Source organism: Taudactylus pleione, unplaced genomic scaffold (genome assembly GCF_031769625.1).
Source record: "Taudactylus pleione unplaced genomic scaffold, aTauple2 ptg000110l, whole genome shotgun sequence".
In the NCBI taxonomy this organism is placed as follows: domain Eukaryota; kingdom Metazoa; phylum Chordata; class Amphibia; order Anura; family Myobatrachidae; genus Taudactylus; species Taudactylus pleione.
In genome coordinates this window covers 5,389,945-5,406,747 of record NW_028284512.1, presented here as the reverse complement: position 1 = coordinate 5,406,747, position 16,803 = coordinate 5,389,945, and the positions used below count along the sequence as shown (strand labels likewise).

The 16,803-nt window shown below is 44.8% G+C and overlaps 1 protein-coding gene across 4 annotated transcripts in view; it reads right to left on the bottom strand.

The window, feature by feature from the left end:
* MVB12B (multivesicular body subunit 12B) overlaps positions 1-16,803 on the bottom strand; it is a 172,964-nt gene that overhangs the window by 105,710 nt on the left and 50,451 nt on the right. For all 4 annotated transcript variants that reach the window (XM_088471124.1, XM_088471122.1, XM_088471121.1 and 1 more), the window contains 3 exons: positions 3,195-3,302; positions 2,992-3,088; positions 1,656-1,785 (listed from right to left, as the gene is read on the bottom strand). In XM_088471124.1, coding sequence (XP_088327250.1) covers positions 1,656-1,785; positions 2,992-3,088; positions 3,195-3,302 — 335 coding nt within the window. The remainder of the gene's footprint in view (positions 1-1,655; positions 1,786-2,991; positions 3,089-3,194; positions 3,303-16,803) is intronic.

Sequence of the window (16,803 nt, the reverse complement as noted above, 5' to 3'; positions counted from 1 at the left end):
CTGGAGCGGTACTTCAACCAGTGTAATGGAAACCAAACAATTTAATGTATAGGTAATAAATAAAACATTCAAAACAAAATAAAAGGGGCTATTTTAAACACTTAAAGACATAAAGGGAACATGACAAACCTAGAAACACATTCAGGAGTATCTGCATTAAATGGACCTCATTCAGAGTTGTACCGCATTGCCACCACAGCTGCGATCCCGTACGAAGATGATGTGCAAAATATTGAAATGTCACAGCCGCTGGGAGACTTATTGAGACGCCCACGGGCATCTATACAAATCCAAGCATCTGCATACGAAGACGCAGCATCAGTCGTGGGTTAGCAGTCCTGAGTAATTCTATGATCGTGCCGAATAGCCACGGCAACAGAGATGCCAGAGCCATATTTGTTTGCGAACAGGATCACATACGTAGGATGTGACACGACCCCGAAACAGTCGCAACACCTGCGATTTTAGCTGACCGTCCTAGTTACATCCCCTCCCCACCACCTAAACGCTCCCTGCTAATAAGTATGGCCATGGTAATGTACCTTGACGCATGCGTATTGCGGCGCAGATGGTCGATAATCGCTCAACTGCTAATACAATGCTAATCTAGACGTCTCGCTCAGCATGCCGTTCCGAGGCTAGGTGTATGACTGTACTTTCAAAACAGCTTTAAGATAATTTGCTGCTGTGTAAAGTACGTGCTTGTGTCCCCACTGCTCTATGACAGTGAGCTCTACCTCCATTGAACAGATATCGGAAGGTGGCTTTTACCTTTACCCCATGAAACAGGTAAAAGAATACTACTTCCCATGAAAATGAAGGGGTCATAACCAAACTGGTCACATGGCACAACAGAGAAAACACAGGGAACTCCCTGCGATTGGCATCCACTAGGACAGGCCTGGCCAACCTGTGGCTCTCCAGCTGTTGTGAAACTACACATCCCAGCATGCCCTGCCAAAGTTTAAGCATTCCCTAATATCAAAACTGAAGCAGTGCATGCTGGGACTTGTAGTTTTACAACAGCTGGAGACCCACAGGTTGGCTATTCCTGCACTAGGAAATACAAGTCTCTTCCTTGGCATGTGAAGGACCATGATAAAATACAAACATGAAAACTATAAGTGAAAAGATAAGAGGGTCTTCCTGTAGCTCAAAAATAAGAAAGTAAAACCTGTATATAATAATCTAATATTTATAGAAGGGCGATATCTCTTGTGACAATGGGGGAGGCCTGTTTCCCAAGTATACACAACTATGATCGGTGTACAAAAGGTGACTCAAAAACACAACTAATACCATATAACTGGCCTCACATTAAGCTTTATGAGAGAGAAGCTTATAGCGTGATTCATCTTGTGGCTGCACTGGGCTTTGGGTCTTCAATAGACAGGGCCTCCTAACTGCTATTTACTGAGAACTGGCGAGAATTGCAGGGCTTCTGGTGGCCATGTCCTATGAAGGTTGGAAAACGTTTCAAAGCAAAAGTACATTTTTACCTCTGTAACTTGAAGCTAAAAACCACAAACTAAATCTGGCGTTACCGGGAAAGTAGCATTATGCAGTGACGTATAATCGAAATTAATACTTTGTAATGTGGGAAGTTGGTATAAGACTCTTGAAGAGACCAGTGAAGAGAATGAACCTGCACTCACCCTATGAATGTGTACTGAGGTGGGGCCTGTTTAGAGCGGCTCAGAATGCGAATGTCACAGATGGCGGCTTCCGTGGAGTCTCGTGGAATAAACTTAATGCACAGGCGCTTTTTCCTAAAGGCAACTTCCTCTGCGGGAAATAGTGTACAAAGTGACATTATAACAACTGCATAATAAACTGTATTACAACTTACCAAAATGCAATAGGAGTCTTTGATTACTTGGCAAAACATGAGCAGAATGGTGCATTATGGTCACTTACTCCAGTACAAAAAAAAAAGTAAATACAGTTTTGTAAGATATACGATAGGGAACTTGGCTAAGCCAACTTGTAGGTCTCCTTTGCTTGCAAGTGACCAGAAAACTTCTCGGAACATAGAGGCAGAATTTTTATTCCTGCTTAGAGGAAATGTTAACTCTGGTTTCCAATGGAAAATTGTGCACAGCCTGACTCAAACTAAGCACACAAGCGAGAAGTTCCTTTGAACTCCCTATTATTAAACAATCCAAAGAATTCAAGGGATAAATAAGCAGTTAATCTACAGTGACTTCAAAAGGAAGGCCAGGTAGGGAGGGGGTAGTATCAACACAGGCAGCGTATAGATATGACAATTATTCCCTACACCAGTGGTCGGGGAACAGAAGGTAAATTCCCCCACATGGGGTAAAAATGAAATTCCTGGGGGTAATGGACGGACAGCCGGGCATGCATATGAATCACTCTATAATATAGAATGATTCATATGCATGCCCGGGTGTGCAGCAGGGAGGCTCTAAGCCGGACGCCCGCTGAGATGTTATTACCAGCAGGCGCCCGGCTCCTTCCCTGCAGCGCCGCGTTAGCCGGAGGCTGGAGTTCTCTTCTGAACTCCAGCTTCCGGCTCTCTCCATGTGCACTATGGGAGAGACGTCACAACGTCTCTCCCATAGTTCCGAGGAGCAGCCGGGCAGACAGGACGGCGGCGGATGCAGCAGCGGGGATTAAGGTAAGTGTTTTTTGGGGTTATTTTTGTACAAGCGGCACTACAGGGGCACTATATGGGGGCACTACTACAGGGGCATTATATGGGGCATAACTATGGGGGCACTACTACAGGGGCATAACTATGGGGGCACTATAATATGATTTCCATCCTTTCAAATCAAGTGGGTAACTTCGGCATATCTATATATATTTTGGGGAAAAAGGTAAAAAAGTTCCCTGACCTCTGCCCTACACGGACATGTATACATGTAGGCTGATAGCACACAACCATGGCGCACAAGAGAAGCCTTGTGTCCTTCCTTTCCTCCTGCGAGTCTCTGTGATTAGGGGACACAATGTATGGGAACTTACGTGTATCCACGGTTTCTTGGATGGGGATGAAGCCAACAGGTAATGTGTCCTTTATGTCAATCAGTTTCATATCCACCAAGACATTCCCTAGATGGCTCTATGGAAGGAGACATAGAGAAAAAATGTAAAGGTAAAAGACACTAGAAGAAAAAAATTAAAACAAACAAAAGCAGACTCAGTAAATAGGAGAGTGTAAAACTCACATTCTCTCTCAGGAAGGCTCTGGTGAAACAAAGATATCTCGTCACCTTGGACTTAAATAAACCATCTTTCCAAAGGTCGGCATCCAAACCATCTGTCGTTTGAGAAACCTGTGACAAAAAAAAAAAAGAGGGATGTTAGATAGATAAGATAGTATAAGGAAAGATAGATATCCATCTCTCATATATATATATATATATATATATATATATATATATATATATATATACACACATATATATACATACACACACACACACATATATATAGTTAGGCAACACAGCAGGCGGCACTCAGACTTGTAGAAAAGTGCAGTATTTATTCAGTCATCATCGACGTTTTGGGGTAACACACCCCTTCCTCAAGATGCAAATAGACAAATACATAATATGAAATAACAGTGCGTAAATAACTCGCCCCTCCTACAACTCTGTCTCCGTCCTCTCCTGCACGCCAACGGAAACAGAGTCATAGCACTGTTATTTCATATTATGTATTTGTCTATTTGCCCCTGAAAAGTACCAAAGTGTCTTTGGAACAACAGATTGTGCGGATCGTACAGTGTGTACGCCTGTTTGCACGCTCCCGCAGGTTGTGTACGACATCTTCTGGTTGGCCATGCTGCACGTTTAATCAGAAAATATTGTGTACGACCCCATGCTTCTGCATGCGGCCACTGAATGATATTACGCGGTCTCTCGCTAAATCGCTCACTGTACGGTCGTCCGCAAAGTCGTTCCATCGGTCGCCCCGTCGGCCGGGAAATACATTTTTCTGATGTGTATCCAGCTTTATACCTGTGGTCCTTTAAAGCAGACGCACAGCACACCACACCGCGCAGACTGCACAGCACACCAATAGGTGACTGGACACAGATACCTGCCTCACTTTGACAGACACAGTCTAACCCTTGTGCTATGCACAGGCTGTTGCTGGTGCTTCGATTTAATTATGTGGACACTAATGAACACAGTCGTAGGAAGTGCAGTAGCAAAGGGAATTGCAAAGAACCATATGAAAGAGCCAGTAGGCTAGTAGATTTTCTGAAGCCAACATCTATTCTGCCATAACTACACACTAAGGGCCTGATTCAGAGCCGGACGCAATTAGCGCTCGCTCGTCCAGAAAATAGGGGAGGCTATTCAAATGAACCGTTCGCTCTTTGCGGTCTGTTCACGCCTCTAGGTCTGAACGAGCGAACAAAACTTGCGGTCGTTTTTTGGATAAATACGCCCCCTGGTCGCTCGCATCCTACGTCATGTCCGCTATTTATTAGATTAATCGAGTACATCGACCAGCGTATGAACTGCTCGCTATTCTTGTGGTTGGTTTTTGCTACCACAATCTTGCGAGCAGTTCTGGCTATAAAATAACCCAGTGACGTGGTCAATGACGCTGCTGTTTTAATTATGCACACCCTGCGTTCGGATCTCCACTCCCCGTTTTCAAGCACCTTCCCGTTACCACCCACATACGCCTCATTCTGTCACTCAAATTATCAGGCATTCCCTATTTTGCGAGCACATGAATTTCGACCGCACTGACTGGTTCGCGCATGCGTACAACGATCCGTACGCTTGCGCAGTTGGGCAAACATCGCTCGGAGCGAATGAGCGGCCGCTTACGAGCGGCTCTGAATCAGGCCCTAAGCCCACATTATTCAGAAATAAATGGAAAGGTACCAACTTTGTATCATCGGAATATTTGAATAAGCTATCCAAAGTTCTGAACCAAAAATAATTCCTTTTCAACTTACAGTTTTGTAGTAATGTCAAAGTTGAAATAATATTTGGTTGCCCACCCTTTGGCAATAATGACTGCCCCCAAAAGATTTCGTGCAGCCATCTATAAGCTTCTTGCACCTGCCTGCTGGTTAGTTTCTCCCACTCTTCCATTGCAGTTAGCAAGATTCCTGTTCCCATTGGCACATTTCTGCTCTCACCAAAGATTTTCAACTGGATTGAGATCAGGACTCATTTGCAGCCAGTTTAAAAGTCAATTTTTTTTTCATTCTCAACCATTCCTTTGTGCTTTCGGATGTGTGCTTTGGGTCTTTATCGTGGTGCAGGACCCATAAGCTTCCACCCAAACCTAGTTACACTGGGTAGCACATTTTGCTACAAAATGCTTTGGTAATCCTCCAATTTCATGATTCCTTCAATATGATGAAGGCATTCAGTACTACATGTTTATTTGTAGGTAGGGTGTTGTTCTCTTTAAAAAGTTTCATTTGATCACCTATAAACAATCACTGGTCTGCACTGCCGAAGAGTTCTACTTTCGGTTTGTCTGTCCAAAGAATATTTGACTTGAAGAATAGGGGTTTGTCTAGGTACATTTTGGCAAAGTTCAGACCTTCCTTTTTGTCCGTTTTAGCAGGTGGGTCCTAAACGGACTTCGCCAATAAAGCCCATCTTGGTTTAGTGTGAGGCGTATGGCATTTGCGGAAAATCTAATTTATCACACTTGAGTTTAATCTAGCTCTTCTTTTTTACCAAATTGATTTTAAGTGCTAAAAAGTGTGCCAATTGTCATGATAATCGTTCAACTTTTACAGTTTTTGCTCCTATTGCTTTCTGAAATTGTCATGGTTTTATTCTTAGCTGTTCTATGCCACACATGAGTGTCTGTAGACCAAAGCGGTTTCACTCAGTGTCGGAACACCCAGTAGTAATGGAAGCGTTGTCCCCCAGGTGCCAGCTGTCAGGGGGGTGTCAAAGAGGTAGGAAGGAGAATATCCACGTCTTTAACCGTTTAAATGCAGGCTATGTAAATGACTATGCGCTACAGGCAGTGCACTGCCATTTACACATGCAGCATTTCCACAGTCTGCAATCTTTAAAGTTCCCTGACCCCTTCTGGGGTGTGATATGTATTACCGCCGGGCGCATGGCCGGCGGTTCAATTTCCGACAGCGGTTGGCCGACAAAGGAGGAAATCCCGATCGTCCTAAAGGTAAGTATTACTAACCTAACCTCCCTAAACCTCCTTAGGGGTGCCTAACCCTAACCTTCCCCCCTGTACCTAACCGTAACCCCCCCTTCCCCGCTGCCTAAACCTAAGTCCCCCGGGGGGGTGCCTAACCCTAACCTCCCCCCAGGGGTGCCTAAACCTAACCCTCCCCCCCACCGCGGCTGTCCGCTGCGGCGCCCGGCATCCACTCGATCGGGATGCCGGGCGCCGGTCTCCCGACGACGGGCAAATTACAGGCATCTACATTTAGACGCCTGTCATTCGTCCCTAGTCGTGGATAAAGCAGCCTGGAAGCCGGTGGTCGGCATTTAGACCGTCGGGTTCCAGACTACAACCTCCCTCCTGGACTTAATCTCAGCTCCGGGAAGGGGGCGAGAGGAGATTGCTGGGGGAGACGCCTGGAGACCACACCTCCAGGCGCCCTGTTGGGAATTCCGTCACTGGTTTCACTACATTCCTTTTTTTTTTTTTTTAAGGAGATATTGTACACGATGTACTTACAATTCAAGAGAAAAACAGAGATTAGACAAGAGGGATGAAAGGATGAGAAAAAAAAAAGCCTGCTTTCATCCACAGTTCTATCCGGAGCAGCAGGAAGGAACTCAAAGACCCGGTCATCACCTTTCACTTAAAGAGTGAGTGGGAAATTCCTTTTGAACCCACTTTTAGAAAATGGAACTGCCCTTTAAAACGGTATGCTCCATTTACACTGCATTTAATACGACAGCAAAATTACCTTTAAAGCAGGTCTCAGTTATTCACATGCAACGGTGCTATGAGATGGAAGTAGCTTAAGCTTCTGGCTATAGACTATTGGCTGCGAACCACATTTTCCGGGAGGTTTAGGGCTTGGCCGGTGTGTTTAGTAAATTATATACTTTTATAATTTTATGTACTTTGCAAAACATACCAGCCAAGTTCAATACCTCAGGAGAAAAAAACAGTCTATGTTCTCCCGTGAGAGCATAACATTTTTAACGAACCGTGAACAAGTTTGGCTCAAGATATGGATTTATACAACATTCTTATTCATTTCTAAGACAGAAGGTTACTCTAACGAAAAAACGTGCGGTCACTCTGCACACAAGATTCTGGCAAATGCCAAGGCTCTAAATGTTGACTGGGGAATTTACAAATGCTGGTTAGAAGTAGTTGTCATCTGCTCTAGACAGAATACCTAGAACAAACACGTGTAGAACATTTCCTAGGTTGGAAGAAATGTATTTATAGATTTATTAGTTTTACAACAGTCATTTTGAATCCATAAAGAAAAACAAAAAGGTAGTTACTGTAACCAGTAATAAAGGCTTATCCTGCCCAGGGCTTTTAAAATGGCTTTTATTGTTATGGTTTGTTTTATTGTTTATGCGTGACTCATGTTACAACAGAATGGACATAGAACAGTTTTAAATAAATAAGTCCCCTCAGTTTCTAATTATTTTTACAATATGATTGTTATACTATACACTTATAAGACCCCAAACTTATGATTGACACAAACAAAAAGCTGAATATTAACCAAGCTATCCTTAAAATCAATTTTGACATGGGACTCCAGTTACATACAAATGTGACTCATGTTACATTTCTGTCCCCAGCCAAAGGGCTCTGATACAAACTACTCAGACCTGTAGAATCCATGTGAAGTAATCAATGTAGGCCTGTTTATCTTCCTGATTAACTGTGAAGATGTATAAAAAAAATATTTCACCTGGCAGTGTTCTCCCCAGAAAATGTTTCCATCTGGGTGGCATGAAGAAGCAGCGGGGTGGGGGCTCAGATACAATTGTTTTGTCACAGGTACAAATACGTTTATTAAGTGCCAAGATACTGCCCAATTGCTTTGTGGATGCTTCTATTGGTTTTTTTTTAACAGCCTCCAGATACTGTTCCCCAATTGCTGGCTACACAGACATGAGTGAGTGAACGCAGGAGGATCACACTCTTCATTGTGCACAGGCGACTGTTCCCACTTGACAGCACACCTTTGCTTTTATTTAGGGGGAGGGTTCTCCGCCCTCTGACCTGACGCCGCCCTGCACTGTGACGCAGCAGAAAGCCGATCTGCGCTGACATCACAGTGCTATCTTCCATCCCTTTCCATCCAGCGTCCGTACAGTGTGCGCCAGGCAACAGGTGACAGCGGGAAACAAGGCCGCGTTGGTGAGGGTCCGCTGTGTCAGTGTCGGGCAGCAGGGGATGCGTTATTGAGAGTGCCGTTGGTAAGAGTGCCGGGGCAGACCGCCCCAAAAAACAGCCTGGCATGACTGCCATTTCCAGTTGCTGCCAGGTTGCTCCATTGTGCTCACTAAGTATTCGCCATCTCTGATGTCCTTGATCTCACCTAGGTAACTCTTTCCATCATATTCAACATAGAACCAACGTTAATTACATCAAGTCACTGTGACAGTCACACAATATACTACGATCATTTAGCAGCATAATATACTAAAATGTTAGCAGTTATGTGAAATAAAATTTTCATGTCTTGTCTCCTATATATCATGGAATGACCCTATTGCAGAAAAAGAAAAGATGTAGATGTGACAATAAGAACCTCATCATAAGTCGGACGTATCTGCGGCAACCTGCTTACTTCCTTATGGTAATTGTGAGAATCCGCCCATGTATACTAAAAATATGAGCACTCCACTGGGCTAGGTGCAAAAGATCCGTCTGAAAAAGGTGTCTCGCCTCCATCCGCACGCAACGATTAAGGATGGTAGCCGGCATACACACCCAGATCCTTGGTTCTTTGTAAGGATGTTCTCATGCCTATCCCAAATAGAAACATAGAATTTGACGATAGGTAAGAACCTCATGGCTCACCTAGTCTGACATTTGTTTTTTAACCTTTTGGGAACAGTTCCATCCGTTCACACGGTTGCAACCTAGAAAAGTAAATTTTTCGGACAGTGTGCTCAGCCGACGGACAGCGCAATACGTACGCACTAGCGAACTCCGCACAAATGATTTGGCACATGCGCAGATGCCGGGTTCTTTCCTTGGCGCATGCTGAAATCTGAAGGTTCGCATTTCTGCTTGCGTCCGATGCAGGCCCTAAGGCTACTTTCATGTTGGTATAATAATCCTGCTTTTAAAAGTGCATTTCAACACAAGCATGCATCGCTGCACCAAAAGAGAGCATACCATATTATTACTGTTTTTATACACACTTCATGGTTCTTGTTCCATTTCAGTGCATCTGACGCGGGTCAGGGCAGAGGAAACCATGCAACAAGAGCGAATTGTATACCATACAAAGAGATATGGTTACACATAGTGGGCATGAGAGTTACCACATGCATTTAGCTTGAACAAGATAAGTTCCTGTTTAATGCTGGGTACACACTGGACGATATAATCGTTCGTACAACCGACTAACTAAATATCGTTCCGACCTTCGGATGGTGTGTAAACAGATATATCGCGCTGAGTGCACAGTGAGAAGGATGCAAAGTCGCCATCATACTCTCGACGGCAGAATGCTGGCTAGGGATTCATGACAGGCGTTGCCTGTCATAATCCAGATGCCGGAACCCCGACCCCCGCCATCCCGATCGTCACGGGCGGGGTAAGTATTCACTTAGCCTGGGGATGGAGGGGGGGGGGGCTAGGCCCCCCCACCCGGGGAAGGTTGGGGTTAGGCATAGGCACTAGGGGGGAGGTTAGGGTTGGGTTTAGGTAGCGGGATTGGGGGGTTAGATTGGCACTAACGGGGGGAGGTCAGAGTTAGGCACCCCTAAGGGAGGGTTAGGATTACTTACCTCCGCTGTTGGGCTAGCCTTGTCGGTATTTGAACAGGCGGCTAAACATCCACCGGCATAACAATCCCATTCCATCGTGCACATCTGCCTGTGTGTACGGGCGACAGACAAGGACGTCACAACAGGTTCCCGCGGGCAGACATATCGGGCGGCAGATTGGTGTGTATACACATATCGCTTGTGCAGAACACTTACTAAACCATTGGATCAGTCAGCCCTTTGGGCAGCTGGCTGATCCATCTCTTAGGTGTGTCTGTGCACCCCACTTAAGACGCATGTTTAAAAAAAAACAAGTTGAACTTACCTGTAAACATATTAAATTCGTACATAAAACCAATGTTGTTTATATGTGTTTTCATTTGCATTATTAGGTATTAAATAATGTACTGCAAACACCAGTGTACTGGCTAAGAGTGGGACTAAGTAATGAACCCTATTCCAGGATCTGTAGCTCCACATACCAGAGTCAAACTGATGATCGTGTCTCAACTACCGTATATACTCGAGTATAAGCCGAGTTTTTCAGCACAAAAAATGTGCTGAAAAAGTCCCCCTCGGCTTATACTCGAGTCAAGTGTAGCGCTGACCGGACGGAGTTCGGTCAGCGCTACACACTGCCAAACACACAGCTGCCGGAGGCGGCAGCTATGTGTTTGCTGTAATCAGCAGCCGCTGAGAGTCTGTCAGACTCTCAGCGGCTGCTGCTGCTCCCACTGCGGGAGCCATCTTCCGGCTCCCGCAGTGGGTGATGGGAGACACGTCGTCATGACGACGTCTCTCCCATGCAAAGCGGCCGGAGGAGCGGACAGCGGCGGGACCAGGAGTGGGAGTTTCAGGTAAGTGTTTTTTTTTTTTTATTATTGTTATCACCTCTCTCTACTTAGGGGGGGGGGGGGGGGACTACAGGGGGCACTACCAGGGGGCAATGACTGCAGGGGGCACTACCAGGGGGCGATTACTACAGGGGGCACTACCAGGGGGGAATACCACTGGGGGAACTACCAGGGGGGGATTACTACAGGGGGCACTACCAAGGGGGGATTACTACAGGAGGCACTAAAAGGGGGGATTACTACAGGGGGCACTACCATGGGGGATTACTACAGGGGGGATTACTACAGGGGGCACTAAAAGGGGGGATTACTACAGGGGGGCACTAAAAGGCGGGATTACTACTGGGGGTACTACCAGGGGGGGATTACTACTGGAGGCACTCAAAGGGGGGATTACCACTGGGGGCACTACCAGGGGGGGATTACTACTGGGGGCACAACCAGGGGGGGGATTACTACTGGGGGCACAACCAGGGGGGGGGATTACTACTGGGGGCACAACCAGGGGGAATTACTACTGGGGGCACTACCAGCTGTTGCCATTTCCCACACTAGGCTTATACTCGAGTCAGTAAGTTTTCCCAGTTTTTTTGGGTAAAAGTAGGTACCTCGGCTTATATTCGGGTCGACTTATACTCGAGTATATACGGTACTCACAATCAACTTATGTTACATACTCTTTCATATTAGTTATCATTTGCAATTCATTATTCTATAAAAGGTCATAAAATATAAATGTAAGCTGTTCTGTACAAAGAACCTTAATGCATGCATATTTAAATGTATTAATAGAAGACACTGATAGGAACGCAGAGATGAACCAACTCCTGGTCAAATAAAGATAGAGCTTGGAATATATACTCTCTACTAACAGAATTTCATTAGACTACAAGAAACTTCTGAATCACAAAACATCAGAATCATGTTAATCATTTTTCAGTCTTCCATCCCTCTGTCAGCATGAGAAAACAATGTCAAAACAACTGAAGCTTAAAACTACTTATCAGCAACAAAGAGGAAATAAAGGACACAAGTAACAGCCAGCAACAGCTACGGTAGGTGTTCGGGTCCTGGCATCACAAGTTGTATCCGATGTTACATGCCCAGAAACACTGGCTGAAATCTAAGCCCTTCGCTTAAGCTAAAGTTTCTTTTCATCACCTGTCAAAATCAGTCACTAATTTGCTGTCACATCATTTGCTAAAGACACAACTAGGGGTAAATTTACTAAAGTGACAGTTTTTAGAAGTGCGTTTTAAAAGTGATGTTGCCCATAGCAACCAATCAGATTCTAGCTATTGTCTTCTAGAAGGTGCTAGTTAAATGTCAAGTTGAATCTGATTGGTTGCTATGGGCCAACATCACTTTTAAAACGCACTTCTAAAAACGCTCACTTTAGTAAATTTACCCCTAGTGTAGATTTTCTATATTTCTAACCTTACTCAAGAAACCAGACATGAACATCACACACAGGACCTCATTCAGAGTCGGTAGTTGCGGCCGCTCAGTCGATGTTCGCTAAACTGCGCATGCGTAATATTCGCAATGCACGTGCGCAAACTAGCTGTTACGATCAGAAATTTCTCTCTCCTTGAACACAGCCAGGTCATTAATTTGAGTGACAGAATGAGCCTTGTGGGTGGTAACAGGGGAAGGTGCTTGTGAACGGGGGTGTGGAGATCCGAATGCAGGCGTGGCTGACTATGCAAGGGGAGTTTAATGGGAGCGCATAATTAACTAAGTAGTGTCATGGCACATGTGACATGGGTGGTTATTACACTGACTAGATTGTAGTGCTTAAGAGGTGGTATGATCAGCCTTTAGCTCTGCGATCAGTTCCGATGGTCTCGATTAATCCTTATATCCCCGGAGATGACATGTGTTGCGATCGAGAAGGGGGCGTGTATTTAGTCTTACGATCGCTTCTTACCCTCGGTCGTTCAGCTAATGAACCCATCTTAGCGACGCAACTTACGATCGCTTCATTTGCATATCCAGCCCTTTTCCCCTACGACCGAGCGGCCGCAAAGACCGACTCTGAATGAGGTCCACAATCTCTAAATCCAAAGAGAAAAGACCGTTTATTTTTACTGTACATACACCAGAGTGACATTAATAAGCAGGGGGGAACATAAGCCTTTAGGCACTTTCTATTCTCAAGTCAGAATGTCGACATGGACGTTATGACGTGTAAAATGTCGACATCCAACATCGCCGTGGTTGAAATGATGACAGCCACTTGCCCGGTCCCTACACCTTGGTCGGGAGCCGTTGGAGCGGCGCGACCTAGCCCCATACCTTGGGAGCCCTCAGCAGGGTAACAATTTGGGGAGTCCGGCTTCATCATCGTCACAATTGGGACAAGGGATACAAGGGAGCGGGCTTTTTCGGTCGGGAGACCCTTCGGTTCCTATTACCGCACCACAGCGGTACTACTGTAAACCTTACACAGTCTAAGGAACCCATTCGGACCCTGAATCCTGTGTGGTGATTATACTTTTTAGACTGTTTTTTGCAACATACACTGTGACATTGAGATTTACCAATCCAACCGGTTTGCAACATTGATTCCAAGCTAGCAGTGATGCAGTGTATTTAATTTCAACCAATGCATCTATTTAGCCACAGACCTACACTGTAGACCATTCTTGTATGTTTTTTGTGTGAATATTTAATTGATTTAATAATATTGAACTGCAGTTCACCTATTTTTATTGTATAATAAATTTATATGCTATATTATTTTAATTGGTATGTGATTTATGTATTGACACTAGCGCAGACACCTTCTTTTTCATGACATGTCTATCTGTGAGGGTATTCTGCAGGAATCCCTCTGGTGTCAGCTGCAAGTGTCCATACCAGACAGCATTTGAACAGATAGCGCACCATTTTTTTTCTATAGTATTCTTGAAAAAAAAAATAAGGTGCTTTAATCGACGTTTTGGGGTCCAGTCCCCTTCATTAGGACACACACACATATTGCATACATATGTAAGTATGTGTATGTATAATATTATATACTATTAAAAGGCACTTTGCCATCTCTGCAAATAAATCAGAGCGATTATACAACTGTTGATATTGGAGTCGTGTTGCTACAGTATACTAATTTGGTTCTGGTACCCTCTCCTATATGGACTAATGCCATTTGCTGGAATGCCCACTTTTACCCAGTACATACATATGTACAGTTGTTTTATTTATTTACAAGGACCTCAAACTACCACCCATCTTCTCAAGCTTAAATTATCTACTGCTTTAGCCAATTAGGTTTCAACCTTCTCCAGTTAATTTCTTTGAAGGACCCAGTTTGTGGAATGGGTTAAAATCTTATGTCAACACACTATCTTGTAACTTTGTGCACAACTACAATTGAAAAACCACTGGCGCTGCACAGCAAACCACAGCATGTGTACACTGGCTGGCAGTCAAAGTTTAGGAGAATTTGCCTGATCTCTGTGGCGGATTTGTAACCCACAGTCGCCTGGGCAGCACATGGTGGTGGGGATAAGGAAACTGATAGTCTTCCAAGTTGGGACATCTATAGGAATAAACACAAGATACAAAAAGTATCACTGAGCAAAAAGTAGCACAGAGTTTGTAACGAGGTGCCCATACCTCCATAGCTGTGGTCAAGATAAGATACATTGCAAATGCCCCTGACTGCAACTGCATGGGGTCATTAAAACCAACGGATTGCACCCAGGGAAAGAACTACCGACGGTGCAGCAGGTGCACTGCATCGGAGCCTCTTGGGACTAAGGGGCCCAATGATGCCCAGACCAGCAATGAGTTTCCCTGGGTGCAATGTTTGACCATTATGAGCAATGTCAGACGATGGGCTCAGCAATGGGAGCAGTTTGGGCCCCACTGGCTGAGGGACCTGCCCTTTACATCAGGGAGGCGGGACTGACCTTGTGTGTGCAGCTACATCAGTTTGCCATCTGAGCCGGACTAGCAGGGGAGTCCTGCCGCCTATTAGTGCCCATGATAACAGCAGAGCACTGCCTCCAATTCACAGACAGCTGTGAATTCTCTCTGAACCACAGCTGTCTGAATTAGAGGCAGCTCACGGCCAGTGTTAAGCTGGGTACACAGACGATATTATGAACGATTTGGCCGATTCAACGTATCAGATAGTGCATACACACTGGACGTAATGAACTATGTCACTGACAATGCGCGCTCCCAAGCGTCGTTCGTGACATACGGTAGATATCGTCAGCAGGGGCTAGGCTACCTAATGCATTATGGCCCCTGCCGTCATTGGCAAGTGTCTATGCACTTGCCGATGCCGACAACCCCGCCGGGTCCCTGTCGCTCGCGATATCGCGCTGGGTGCACATAGTTTAGTGTGTATCCACTGTAATTGTCGCTGTCAGAGCCTGCCTGAGTGTCGAACTGATGAAAACACGGGGGTCAAGGCACCCTCGCAAAGACAGAGCAGAAGCTGCCGTCTTTCCCACCTCCACTGAGTTACATCCAACATACCACAGACGCCGATATACCGGTACATCTGCCCGTGTGTACAGGCGATCCATACACTGGCCGCAGGAACCGCCGACATGGACATCGCAACTGGGCATGCAAATTTAAATAACTGTTCGCCCACTTGTGATGTCTGACCAGACATATCAAGCAGCCGATGGAGCACTTGCCAGTCTGTGGGTCCATCACTGTGTCTGTCAGTGTAGTGTGTGCCCAGCCTTACATTCAAAACATGGCTGACAAACCTCCTTTTCTATCGAAAGGGTTAATTTCATAAATGTTTATGCATGCAGAATTATAGAAACATTTTGTCTTTGAAAGTATTGAAGGGAAATATTTTAAATGCCTCTTTAATCCATTTGCTGCAATGTTAATGTCATATTGAGAGAGACCATTAAATAGTTCCAGACATCCTGGTGTCCTTTGAAAATAGAAGGCAATCTGGAATGTTTTTTTTTTTAGGCTGAAGTCTATTGTGTCGTGTCATTGCAGAATGCGTAAGAAATTGGGTGGGGGGGAGATGTACAGAATTGAACCATCTAAAGACACAGGGGTCTATTTACTAAGCAGTGGTAGGAGACAGAGTGAAAAGTGAGACGGTACCAGCCAATCAGCTCCCAACTGTCATTTTTCAAACACAGCCTGTGAGATGACAGTTGGGAGCTGATTGGCTGGCACCTTATCACTTTCTTATCACTTTTCACTCTGTCTCCTAACACTGCTTAGTAAATAGACCCCACACTGACTTGTAAAAGCGTTCCATAACAAAATATAATATTTTTAATATTATTTAATCAATAAAAGGATCTTTAGAGACCACTTACTATAACCCCTATTGGTGGTGTTTTTCCACAACAATATCCAGCATCTGCTCTGCACATTCTATAACGCTGCTAAACAAATCCACCCACAGGATCCGAGTACTAATGATCAAATCACAGATAAACTAAAAACATGCATTAAAAGGAAAAAAAAGTAGCACCAATCCACTCAAAAGTTTTCAAAATCAATTTCACTCACTCTACTCTAAAGACACGTATCCACTACACAAGAGTGGAACGACTGTACGATTACAACATTGTAATTGTTCATCATACTGTGTAGTGGATAATGTGCCCACACTGAATGATATGTCGTCCAGTGCAGGCAGCCTCCCTCATCCCCGGACTGTTCGTTGCCAGCATAATTACTGCACGCTTAATGATGTCATAATGGTTCAATCGTTCATTTTTCTCGTGTAGTGGGTACGCGCCTTTATAGGGGGTAGCAAATGAGTAATGCATTCTCCTCTGACCAAAGCAGCCTGTAAAAAGTCCTTCCCCCAGTTACAGAAGATCAGTAAATACTAGAAAATACAGATGTGTTCTCATACACCTTGCCTCATTTCGCCTGGCACGAGTGAGAAAAACCAGGTCCCGGGCGACTGCTTGCACCGAGGACCATTTTTTGCAAAACCATGTAATCTGGACATGTTTACATGCAATCCAAAACCAGAGTTCGATTTTTAAAGAGTTCCGGACTGACTGCAGAACCGAACCAGGACTCAG